Source organism: Hypanus sabinus, chromosome 23 (genome assembly GCF_030144855.1).
Source record: "Hypanus sabinus isolate sHypSab1 chromosome 23, sHypSab1.hap1, whole genome shotgun sequence".
Classification (NCBI taxonomy): Eukaryota; Metazoa; Chordata; class Chondrichthyes; order Myliobatiformes; family Dasyatidae; genus Hypanus; species Hypanus sabinus.
Genome location: NC_082728.1, coordinates 148813 through 161642, shown reverse-complemented (window position 1 = coordinate 161642; position 12830 = coordinate 148813). Strand labels below are relative to the sequence as shown.

The following is a 12830-nucleotide window of genomic DNA, read 5'->3' as shown; positions in this document are numbered from 1 at the left end:
TTTGCCTGTTTGATAACCTGTTTGCCTTGCTTATTATTCTAACAGGAACATACAGTTTCTATATCCCAATATTTCATGTTTTGAAGGCCTCCCACTTACCAAGCATCTTTGACAGAAAATAACCTCTCCCAATCCACACAGCTGTCATCAAAGTTGACCAAAACTGGTTTGGTCACCTACCTCCAAAACATCTCAGGATTGAAAAAGTAGAGAGGGAACTTACTATGATGTTGCTGGGACTTGAGGACCCGAGTTGTAGGGAAAAGGTTGAATAGATTAGAACTGTATTCCCTGGAGCATAGGAGATTTAATACGAGTATACAAAATTGAAAAATGCAAATAGGCTTTTTCCACCAAGATTGGATGAGACTAGAACTGGAAGTGATGGGTTAAGGGTGTAAGCTGAAATATTTAAGGGGAACCTGAAAGAGAACTTCATTAAGATGCTGGTCTGAGTTTGGAACAAGCTACCATTGAAAGTAGAAAGTGCAGTTGGGGGGGGAGGGTGGTTGGGGAGCTATGGTCCAGGTGTTGTTTGATGGGACTAGTAGAATAGCAGTTAAGCATTGGACCAGATAGGCTGAAGGGCTTATTTCTGTGCTCTAGAGCCTTGAGGAATGCCACCACTCCTTCTTTAATGCTTCATCTTCAATCACATCTAAAACGACAGAACCCCTAATAATCAAGCTGCCAGTCCTGTCCCTCCTGCAACTAAGAGTCACAAATGGCTACAACATCAGACCCCACTTGGAGTACTGCGCTCAGTTCTGGTCACCTCACTACAGGAAGGATGTGGAAACTAGAAAGGGTGCAGAGGAGATTTACAAGGATGTTGCCTGGATTGGGGAGCATGCCTTACAAGAATAGGTTGAGTGAACTCGTCCTTTTCTCCTTGGAGTGACGGAGGATGAGAGGTGACCTGATAGAAGTGTATAAGATGATGAGAGGTATTGATCATGTGGATAGTCAGAGGCTTTTTCCCAGAGCTAAATGGCAAACACAAGAGGGCACAGTTTTAAGGTACTTGGAAGCAGATACAGAGGAGATGTCAGGGGTTAGTTTTTTATGCAGAGTGGTGAGTGTGTGGAATGGGCTGTAGGCAACGGTGATGGAGGCAGATATGATGGGGTCTTTTAAGAGACTCCTGGATAGGTACATGGAGCTTAGAAAAGTAGAGGACTATGGATAACCCTAGGTAATATCTAAAGTAAGTACATATTCTGCACAACTTTGTGGGCCGAAGGACCTGTATTGTGCTGTAGGTTTTCTATGTTCTATGTTTCTATTGAATTTACAGTGCCCAAAAAAATACTCACTTCCCCCTTTGGAAGTTTTCATTTTTTATTGCTTTAACATTTTGAATCACAGTGGGTTTAATTTGGCTTTTTTGACACTGATCAACAGAAAAAAGATTCATTTGTGTCAGTGAAAACAGATCTCTAAAAAGTGACCTGTTAATTAGAAATGTAAAAGGTAAAATGATTAATTGCATAAGTAGTCACCCACTTCAAGTCAGTATTTAGTACAGGTGGCCCCCATTTTTCGAATGTTCGCTTTTCGACACTTCGCTGTTACGAAAGACCTACATTAGTTACCTGCTTTTGCTAACAGAAGGTGTTTTCACTGTTAAGAAAAAGGCAGCACATGCCCCAAGCAGCCAAGTTCCTTTCCCAGAACTGCATTCTAGCCGGCATTGATTCAACACGTGCCTGTAAGCATCTGTGCTTTGTGTTGATTTATTTTGTGCATCCATTAGCAAGATGAGTTCTAAGGTATTGGAAAAGCCTAAAAGAGATAAGAAGGGTGTTACACTTAGCATAAAACTAGACATAATTAAGTGTTTCGATCGTGGTGAGTGAAGTAAGGACATAATGAGTTTGGCTAAGGAGACTGGGTTTGTGGAAGTTGATGAAGATGTTGTTGAAGAGGTTTTGGCATCCCATGACCAAGAAATGACAGATGAAGAGCTGATGCAATTGCAAGATGAAAGGATAACAATCGAAACCGAACGCAGTAGTTGTTCAGGAACTGAACGTGAAGCAATTGCGTGAGATTTTCGCTGCGATTGACAACGCTGCAATGACTTTGAAAGGGTACGTAGATTTAGGGCGTATTTGCTGGATGGTTTGAGTGCTTACAAAGAACTGTATGATGGAAAAATGCACGAGGCTGAGCAGTCAAGTGTACTGTCATTTTTCAAGTCTTCCACATCAGCCACAGCAGATGACAAACCTCGACCTTCGACATCGAGGCAGGCAGACTTAGAAGAAGGTGACCTGCCTGCCCTGATGGAAACAGACGACAATGAGATGACACCCCAGTTTCCTCTAACTCCCACCACCCCAACCTCCAACGGCTCAGCCTAACACACTATCATCAGCGTGTTCCCGATTCCGGTGAGTGAAACTACACTGTACATACATTATTTCTACTTTATATGGGCTGTGTTATTTGTGTTATTTGGTATGATTTGGCAGCTTCATAGCTTAAAGCTTACTGAAGAGAGTGCTTCTGCCTAGAGTCCTGCCAAGAGCGCTTGCGTGAGATTTTTGCAATGCTAGATAATGCTGCAATAATTGCAGAAAAGTATTTCTATTTTATATAGGCTGTGTATTTATCATATCATTCCTGCTTTACTATATGTTACTGTTATCTTAGGTTTTGTGTGATATTTGGCATGATTTGGTAGGTTATTTTTTGGATCTGTGAATGCTGACATTTTTTCCATATAAATAAATGGTAATTGCTTCTTCACTTTACGACATTCTGGCTTACGAATCATTTCCTTTGTAATTTTTTTTATTGAAGTTCATCATCAAACAAACATTTTCATAAGATGTATTTCAGACATTGTACATATATATCATATAATCATATATATCACAAATCTCCACAAAGTATTTATCTGAGCTACACACTTATAGAAAAGAGTGGAAGGAAAAAACAAGCATAAGGAAAGAACTATGTACAAGTAGGGAGTGATCTTGTTTTTAACAACAGATTCATTGATCTGTGAGAATAAAGTCAGGCCTATGAGCCATTATGTAGTTAAACCATTTTTCCCAGTATGAATCAATTTGTTCCAAATTGGATAAAATTCTCTTACGTTTGATTGGATTTAATAGCCCATTGACATTAAAAGAAATTAATTTTACCTTGTCCTTAGCCATCTGTATTTATCTGTCAATGTATCTTTGGAATTAGAATAAAACTTAATCGATCCACTCCCTGAACAAATAAGAACCAAGAAACGCAAATAATAACAAAAATGGCAACAAACGTGTGATTCCAAGGCTGAGGTCTCTAGTAGATGACCCTGCGTTGAGTTAGAGGAAATGTCTAGCTGTGGGGGATAACCCCTCCTACTTGTGAGTTGAGGACCCCCATTGCAGAATTCATAAAAGTCAGTGAACAAATCCATTACACAGAAAAGATTTCCCTGTGTACTCTTATATATACATATATATGCACACACACACACTCATTATATATATATTTTTTTTATTCTCATATTGGTGGGGAAAAAGGAGTAAGTGAGCGAATAAAGAACAACAACTAAGTGATATAAAATCCACATTATAATAAGTATTTTTCAAGATAGGTATATCACCGTGTACTTTTGCTTCTGTTTAGCTTCTCAACATTTTTAAAGTTAGCCAAACCTTATGGCTCTTCTGAAGGGGGTGAGGACTGTCTTTAGGAAACTCCTGGTCTCTTCCTGATATATTTCTTTCGGCCTCCTCCCATCTCATGCCTTCTCGATTATCGCACTATTTCCCAAGCAGAGCGGGATAATTCCTCAGTCAGGCTTTCCTTTGTTTTGGTCACGCTGACAGGCAACCCTCTGGCCTTCATGTCTGTAGTCGCCTCTTCCACTGTCTGGTACAACCACGTCCTGTTGTCATAAAACACTCAAAGTTTAGCTGGGTATGGAGTTTGAAATTTAATCTTTTTTTGCTTTAGTACTTGCTTTACTTCAGAGTATTCTTTGCGTTTCTGGAGGACCGCGGGGGTGGGGGGGGGTAATCTTGGTCGAAATATATTATTTTATCCTCTAAAAACATTCTCTTCTTACCCCAGGCCCTTAGTAGAATCTCCGCCTTTGTGCTGTACCAAAGGAATTTAATTATTATTGAGTGTGGCTTTCTATCCTGGGTAGGTTTTGGGACTAACGTGCGGTGGGCTCTTTCGACTTCCATCTCCATCGCCAAGGGAATATCCAGCACATCCCGCAGTAACTTTCCAACGAACTCCATCATAGACGAGCCCTCCACTCCTTCGGGAACATTGTAGATTCTGATATTTTTCCGCCGTGATCTTCTCTCCAGGTCAAGCAGTTTACCACCTTGGTGATTTAATATTTTTATTGTCTTATTCGGTATCCGTTCTACGTTTTGAACACGATCTTCCACCTTCTCAATTCGAGTCTCTGCCACCGCTATTTTTTGATTGACGCTGGCGAGCTCTGACTTAATATCACGGAGCTGCTGCTTTATTTCTTTCTGGACCTCCATTATTTCTTTCAGAATTTAGAAAATATTTGCCGCTTCATCTGAACGAGGCCCAGCAGCCGCCTCGGTCGGGTAGGAGAGCCGCTCACTGCACTCCTCTTGGACTCAGGCTCCACAGTGTCGCTTTTTTTAATTTCCGTTCTTTTTCCCCATTCTTGCCCCTCTTTTCAGTTCAAAGATTTTTCGAAAAATATTATATTTGATGGGATAACAGGGCTTAATACGTGTTTTTCCGGAGGAGCTAGTGACTTAAGCTGCCATTTTCGACAATGATGTTACCGGAACCCCGCTTACGAACCGTTTCATAGGAATGCGCTACCTTTGGATAGCGGGGGGAAACCTGTAGATGTAACTTCGGCAGCAATTACAGCTCTGATTCTGTGGATAGGACTCTGACAGCTTTGAAGATCTGGGCATTGCAATTTTTCCCAATTCTTCTTTAAAAAATTGCTCAAGCTCTTGTCAGATTACATGGGGATCATGAGTGAACAGCCCTTTTCAAGTTTAGCCACAAATTCTTAATTGGATTGAGATTTGGACTCTGACTTGGCCAGTATAGGGCATTAACTTTGTTGTTTTAAGCCATTCTTATGTTGCTTTGGCTTTATGCTTGGGGTTATTGTCTTGCTGGAAAACAAATTTTCTCCCAAGTCACAGTTCTCTTGCAGACTTTGTCAGATTTTCCTCCAGGATGTCCTTGTATTTTACTGCATTCATTTTACTTTGTACCTTCACAAGCTTTCCAGGGCCTGCTGCAGTGAAACATCTCCACAACATGGTGCAGCCACCACCTTGCTTCACAGTAGCGATGGTGTGCTCAATTTCCATGATATGCTCAATTTTGGTTTTATCAGGCTAGAGAGCCGTCTTCCAGCTGACAGTCTCAATTCTAGCCAAGATTTCATGTGAGCTTTTTTTCAACAGTGGCTTTCTCTTTGCCTCTCTCCCACGAAGCTGTGACTGGTGAAGGACCTGGGCATCAGTTGTTGTATGCGCAGTCTCTCCCATCTCAGCCACTGAAGTTTGTAACTCCACCAGAGTTGTCATGCATCTCTTGGTAGCCTTCTTGCACGGTCACTCAGTTTTTGAGGACAGCCTGCTCTAGGCAGATTCACAGTTGTACCATATTTCCATTTCTTGATGATTGACTTAATAGTACTGCAAGGGATATTCAGTGACTTGGAAATTTTCTTATATCCATCTCCTGCTTTTCAATAACCTTTACACAGTTGTTTGGAATGTTCTTTTGTCTTTGTGGTGTAGTTTTTTGTCGGGATACTGACTCACTATCAGTTGGGTCTAGATGCAGGTGTATTTTTACTACAATCAATTGAAACACTTTGACTGCACACAGTGATATCCACTTAACTAATTATGTAACTTCCAAAACCAATTGACTGCACCAGTGATGATTGGTGTGTCATATTAAAAGGGAGTGAATACTTATATAATCAATTTTGTTTTATGTTTGTAATTAATTTAGATCACTTTGTAGAGACCTGTTTTCACTGACACGGAAGAGTCTTTTTCTTCTGTTGATCAGTGTCAAAAAAGCCAAATTAAATCCACTGTGATTCAATATTGTAAAACAATAAAACATGAAAACTTCCGAGGTGGTGAATACTTTTTACAGGCACTGCAGTTTTGGATTTTGGTGTATCTGCCTCAGCCACTTTGTCTGCTAGCTCGTTCCATGTACAGACTACCTCAGGTAAAGTTGTCCTTCATGATTTTACACATCTTTTAAACCTTGCTTCTCCTCTTGAACACACACCCTCTAGTTTTTGGTTCCCATCTGTGATTAATGGCTGTCACAATTTTATATACTTGTAAGGTAATTCCTATCTGTCTCCTGTGCTCCACAGAACAAAGCCCGAGCTTGCCTGTCTTCTCCCTATAACTCACACCCTTGAGTCATTATTAATCTTCTCTAGACTGTTCCCAATTTAATGTCTTTCCTATAAGCAAAACTGTACACAGAAGGAATCTGATAAGAGAGGAGAGTGGAACATTGGAGAAAGAGAAGGAGGGGCCCTGGGGGTGGTGATATGCAAGTAAGAAGAGGAAGTGGAGGGAAAATAAAGTTGGAGTCTACCTAGATGGAATATGTGGTGTTGCTCCTCCACCCTGAGGGTGGCCTCATTGTGGCAAAAAGGGGGCCTGGACCAAAATGTTGGAATGGAAATAAAATGTTTGCCCTCTGGGAAATTTGGCTTTTGGTGGATGGAGCAGAGGTGCTCAATAAAGCAGTGCCCAACTTTAGGTCGGGTCTTACCAATGTAGAGGAGGCCACACTGAGAGCACCAGATACAATAGCAGATTTGCAGGTGAAATGTGCCCCATCTGGGAGGACTGCTTGGGGCCTTGAATGAAGGTAAGGGAGGAGGTGTAGCACTTGAGCAGCTTGCAGGAATAAGTACCGGGAGGGAGAATTCTGGGTAGGGAAGAAAGGACAAGTGAATCCCAATGTGTGGGCCAATTCCCAGCAGAGAGTGAAAGGTGAAGAGGTGTTTGGTGGCAGGATACAATTGATGTGTTGGATGCAGAGGCTTATGGGCTCATAGGTGAGGACAAGAGAATTCCTGGGATGTCCGGACTTTCTTACGCAGAGAGAGACTGGGCTTGTACACGCTGGAATTAAGGAGATTGAGAGGGGATCTGATTGCAACATATAAGATTATAAAGGGATTGGACAAGATAGAGGCAGGAAATATGTTCCAGATGCTGGGAGAGTCCAGTACCAGAGGGCATGGTTTAAGAATAAGGGGTAGGTCATTTAGGACAGAGTTAAAGAAAAACTTCTCCCAGAGAGTTGTGGGGGTGTGGAATGCACTGCCTCAGAAGGCAGTTGAGGCCAATTGTCTGGATGCTTTCAAGAAGGAGCTAGATAAATATCTGATGGATAGGGGAATCAAGGGATATGGGGACAAGGCAGGAACCAGGTATTGATAGTAGATGATCAGCCATGATCTCAGAATGGCGGTGCAGGCTCAAAGGGCCGAATGGTCTACTTCTGCACCTATTTTCTATTGTCTATTGTCTATAAGAGAAGTTGCATCCTTGTTAAGGTGGAATGATGGATGATTGCAGGTGTCCAGGAAAGGAGATGATGTGGGTGAGGGCAGCATCAATGGTAGAGGAAGGGAAACCCCATTCTTTGAAGGTGGAGGACATCTCTGATGTCCTGAAAAGGAAAGCGTCATCCTGGGAACAGATGCAGCAGAGATGAAGGAACTGAGAAGGGAATAGCATTTTTACAGCCTACAGGCTGATTTCTGAATTATTGGTAAGAAATATAGTGAAGAGAGCTGTTAAATGATGTCAGTATACAGTGTCTCCAGAGATGGAGAAAGGGGAGGGAGGTGTCTAAAATAGCCATATGATCTTAAGGGCAGGGTGCAAGTTGGAGGCAAAGTTGATGAAATTGGTAAGCTCAGCATGGGTGCAGAAAGCAGCACCAACGCAATGTTCAATATAGTGCATAAGAAGTTGGGGAGCATTACCAGGAAGGCTTGGAACAAGGGATGAACACCCCTAATTAATTTTGTCTATCAAGATGCTGATTGTTTCTTCCCCTCAAAATACCCTGCAGTAACTGAGCCACCACTGATGTCAGACTCATCAGTCTGTAGTTCTCTGACCTTAAATAATGGTACTGCATTAGTTGCCCTCCTTTCTTCAAGAGCTTCACACGTGGCTAAAGATGAAGCAAGGAACTCTGCAATTTCTTCTCTAGCTTCCCACATTCTTGAAGAAGCACTTGGTTGACCCCTGAGAATTTATCCACCTTGAGTTTGAAGGCTGTCAGTCTCTCTCCTCTGGTAATTTTTATGTTGGCCAAGACATAATTATTCAATGCCCTCATTTTTTTTTATATATAAATGGATGTGAGACTCCTAGTAATTTATGTTCTTTCCGTAGGATCTGTTCTCAGCTCTAATCAAAGGGCCAACACGGACTCCATATGATGATGGGTTGTTTCTGTTTGATATTCAGCTGCCTAATGTTTACCCTGCAGTTCCTCCACTTTTTCATTACATTTCTCAATGTAGTGGACGTCTCAACCCCAACTTATACGATAATGGCAAAGTCTGCGTAAGTCTTTTGGGCACATGGATCGGAAAGGTATGCACTTGATGGAACTGACCTATTATTTGTAGGTAGCATTTGGTAAGATTTTTTTTAACTAGATTAGTTTCTTTTGACAATTATGAAAGGTTTTAACAACAAACTATTTCAGCAGTAACGAGTGTTTGTTACTGAATGTAACAGACAAGACTGAAAGCAGCACTAAGGACTTCATTATAATCTGAAAAGTATTGTCTGAATGGCTAGTGGAATCTGGCATGGTGTTAAATTAAGTGTATGAAGACTTGAATACTTAAAGTCCACAGAGAAAAGGCAGTGGGATGAAGTGGCTAGCTCTTTAAAGTCCACTGAGAAAGGGCAGTGAGTCTAATGGCTAGCTTTTTGAGAGAGCTGCAGTAGGCACAATAGGTTGAATAGCCTCCATGCACCAGACATTGAAGTGATTGTAACTGGTAATGGATTAAACCTAAAAATACTGCTAAGTACTTGTAGCTCGGTTGTCAGCATACTTGCTTCTGAGTCAGAAGGGTAAGGATTTCAGCAATTAGAGTACAAAAAACATGCTAGCATTGAGGGGCTGCTATGCTTCCTGCATAACATCTCATAGCATCATTTTGAAATAGAGTGGGAGATTTCTCAGTTCCATATTAAGTAGTAAAAAGCAGTAAGAATTGGAAATGTACTATTGCTTGAACTAGAAAGTGGTACCATGGAAACCAAGACGAGGAGCTAAAAGACAATATGTTGTATATCCTTTAGTTAAATAGGAAAGTGCCAAGGGAAGGAAGGAACTGAGAATTAATTTTAAAAAAACATTGTAAAATAAAGAAAGAGAAAACATGCACTTTTCTCTACTAATATAGTTGCTGATGATGGGTGAATCGGTCTGGGATTCAATGTGTTTGAGCTGTGCCTTTAGGCCTTTTGCTGTGTCCAGCATAGCCATCGACTGAATGATGGTCTGGTAATGATTAAAGCATGAGATTGAAAGGGAGTCTTTTAATCCTGTCAACCATAATATCTGCTCTGATTTGTTTCCATGTGCTGTTTTGTTTAGGAATCACTATTTATCTGTATTCTCATCACAATTTAATGCTTTGACTTTTATTTAGGGAACAGAGAGGTGGACAACTAAATCTAGTCTTCTGCAGGTCCTCATATCAATTCAAGGTTAGTGCTGAGAAACTCCTGAACTCCAGTGATTACAGGTCCGAAGACATCATTGTTTCTCATGGGTTAAGTCTTTAAATTCTGAAGTTATTCTTGTAACCCTCTGTGCCCTCCCCAGGCCAGAACGATTTCCTTGGATGTGGACCCCAATGTGCTGACCAACTCATCTCTCCACTCTGCCTTGCTGTAGTGTTTTAACCCATAACGTTGACAACTGCTTTCCTCCAATAAACTGTTGACTTATAGCAAAGTGTTTATTATAATCTCTTATATTCTGTGCCCTGCCTAATAGGTCTCCAATATGCCACCTTTGCCGCACTGTGTCCCTGTGCTGCTACCTTCAAGGGTCCTTTGATTCTTACAGTGAGGTACCTCTGTCCCAAATCCCTAAAAGTAGCAATGTGGGATAGATAATGTAGTTAAGGTCGCATATGGGATATTTGCCTTCATTAGGCACGGTATAAAATATGAAAGGATATGGTACAACTTCATAAAATGTCAGCTGGGCCATAACTAGAGTATTACGTTCAATTTTGAATGCAAACCTATAATGTGGGAATGTTGCTGCAGCTATTTGAAAATTAGGCAGAGCGCATTTGATGTCTTGTGAAAAGTTCTGGGAGTTACAAATTAAGGATAGATTTGGGTCACTGATCATCCATGCGCTCACTGTATGGCAGAACACGCTTGGGCTAAAGAGCTACCTCTGGTCACTCAGTTCTAACTGTTTTAAATTAGTTGTCCATCTGTAGTGATTGCATATGCTGCAGCTATAATCCTATTTTGCTTCTGAAAGTGATAGGGAATTTAACACAACATGTTGACCAATAGATGTCAATAGACAATAGGTGCAGAAGTAGACCATTCGGCCCTTTGAGCCTGCACCACCGTTTTGAGATCATGGCTGATCAATTACTATCAATACCCTGTTCCTGCCTTGTCCCCATAACCCTTGATTCCCCTATCCATAAGATACCTATCTAGCTCCTCCTTGAAAGCATCCAGACAATTGGCCTCCATTACCTTCCGAGGCAGTGCATTCCAGACCCCCACAACTCTCTGGGAGAAGAAGTTTTTCTTTAACTCTGTCCTAAATGACCTACCCCTTATTCTCAAACCATGCCCTCTGGTACTGGACTCTCCCAGCATCTGGAACATATTTCCTGCCTCTATCTTGTCCAATTCCTTAATAATCTTATATGTTTCAATCAGATCCCCTCTCAATCTCCTTAATTCCAGCGTGTACAAGCCCAGTCTCTCTAACCTTTCTGCGTAAGACAGTCCAGACATCCCAGGAATTAACCTCGTGAATCTACTCTGCACTTCCTCTACAGCCAGGATGTCCTTCCTTAACTCTGGAGACCAAAACTGTACACAATACTCCAGGTGTGGTCTCACCAGGGCTCTGTACAAATGCAAGAGGATTTCCTTGCTCTTGTACTCAATTCCCTTTGTAATAAAGGCCAACATTCCATTAGCCTTCTTCACTGCCTGCTGCACTTGCTCATTCACCTTCAGTGACTGATGAACAAGGACTCCGAGATCTCTTTGTATTTCTCCCTTACCCAACTCTACACTGTTCAGATAATAATCTGCCTTCCTGTTCTTACTCCCAAACTGGATAACCTCACACTTATTCACATTAAACGCCATCTGCCAAGTATCTGCCCACTCACCCAGCCTATCCAAGTCACCCTGAATTCTCCTAACATCCTCATCACATATCACACTGCCACCCAGCTTAGTATCATCAGCAAATTTGCTGATGTTATTTTTTATGCCTTCATCCAAATCGTTAACATAAATGGTAAACAGCTGTGGTCCCAATACCGAGCCCTGTGGCACCCCACTAGTCACCACCTGCCATTCTGAGAAACACCCATTCACCGCTACCCTTTGCTTTCTATCTGCCAGCCAGTTTTCTATCCATGTCAATGCCTTCCCCCCGATGCCCTGAGCTTTGATTTTACCCACCAATCTTCTATGTGGGACCTTATCAAATGCCTTCTGAAAATCGAGGTACACTACGTCCACTGGATCTCCCCCATCTAACTTCCTGGTTACATCCTCGAAAAACTCCCAACAGATTAGTCAAGCATGATTTACCCTTGGTAAATCCATGCTGGCTCGGCCCAATCCTATCACTGCTATCTAGATATGCCACTATTTCATCCTTAATAATGGACTCTAGCATCTTTCCCACCACCAATGTCAGGCTGACAGGTCGATAGTTCTGTTTTCTCCCTCTCTCCTTTTTTAAAAAGTGGGATATCATTAGCCATTCTCCAATCCTCAGGAACTGATCCTGAATCTAAGGAACATTGGAAAATGATTACCAATGCTTCCGCAATTTCCAGGGCCACCTCCTTTAGTACCCTAGGGTGCAGACCATCTGGACCTGGGGATTTGTCAGCCTTCAGTCCCATCAGTTTTCTCATCACCGTTTCCTTCCGAATGTCAGTCTGTTTCATTTCCTCTGTTACCCTATGTCCTTGGCCCATCCATACATCTGGGAGATTGCTTGTGTCTTCCTTAGTGAAAACAGATCTAAAGTACTCATTAAATTCTTCTGCCATTTCTCTGATTCCCATAATAATTTCACCCAATTCATTCTTCAAGGGCCCAACATTGTTCTTAACTATCTTCTTTCTCTTCACATACCTAAAAAAGCTTTTGCTATCTTCCTTTATATTTCTGGGCTAGCTTGCGTTCGTACCTCATTTCTTCTCCCCGTATTGTCTTTTTAGTTAAGTTCTGTTGTTCCTTAAAAACTTCCCAATCATCTGTCCTCCCACTCACCTTAGCTCTATCATATTTCCTTTTTTTTAATGTTATGCAATCTCTGACTTCCTTTGTCAACCACTGTGGCCCCTTTCCCCCCTTTGAATCCTTCCTTCTCTGGGGGATGAACTGATTTTGCACCTTTTGCATTATTCCCAAGGATACTTACCATTGCTGTTCCACTGTCTTTTCTGCTAGGCTATCCGTCCAGTCAACTTTGGCCAGCTCCTCCCTCATGGCTCCATAGTTTCCCCTGTTCATCTGCAACACTGACCCCTC

At 41.7% G+C, this 12830-nt stretch overlaps 1 protein-coding gene and 1 long non-coding RNA gene across 3 annotated transcripts in view; one reads left to right on the top strand and one right to left on the bottom strand.

Moving 5' to 3' along the window:
• Positions 1–12830, bottom strand: part of LOC132379856 (uncharacterized) — a 137314-nt gene that overhangs the window by 6581 nt on the left and 117903 nt on the right. The gene's annotated exons all lie outside the window — the stretch shown is intronic.
• LOC132379854 ((E3-independent) E2 ubiquitin-conjugating enzyme UBE2O) overlaps positions 1–12830 on the top strand; it is a 186588-nt gene that overhangs the window by 163520 nt on the left and 10238 nt on the right. For both annotated transcript variants that reach the window (XM_059948119.1, XM_059948117.1), the window contains exons 16-17: positions 8433–8636; positions 9713–9770. In XM_059948119.1, coding sequence (XP_059804102.1) covers positions 8433–8636; positions 9713–9770 — 262 coding nt within the window. The remainder of the gene's footprint in view (positions 1–8432; positions 8637–9712; positions 9771–12830) is intronic.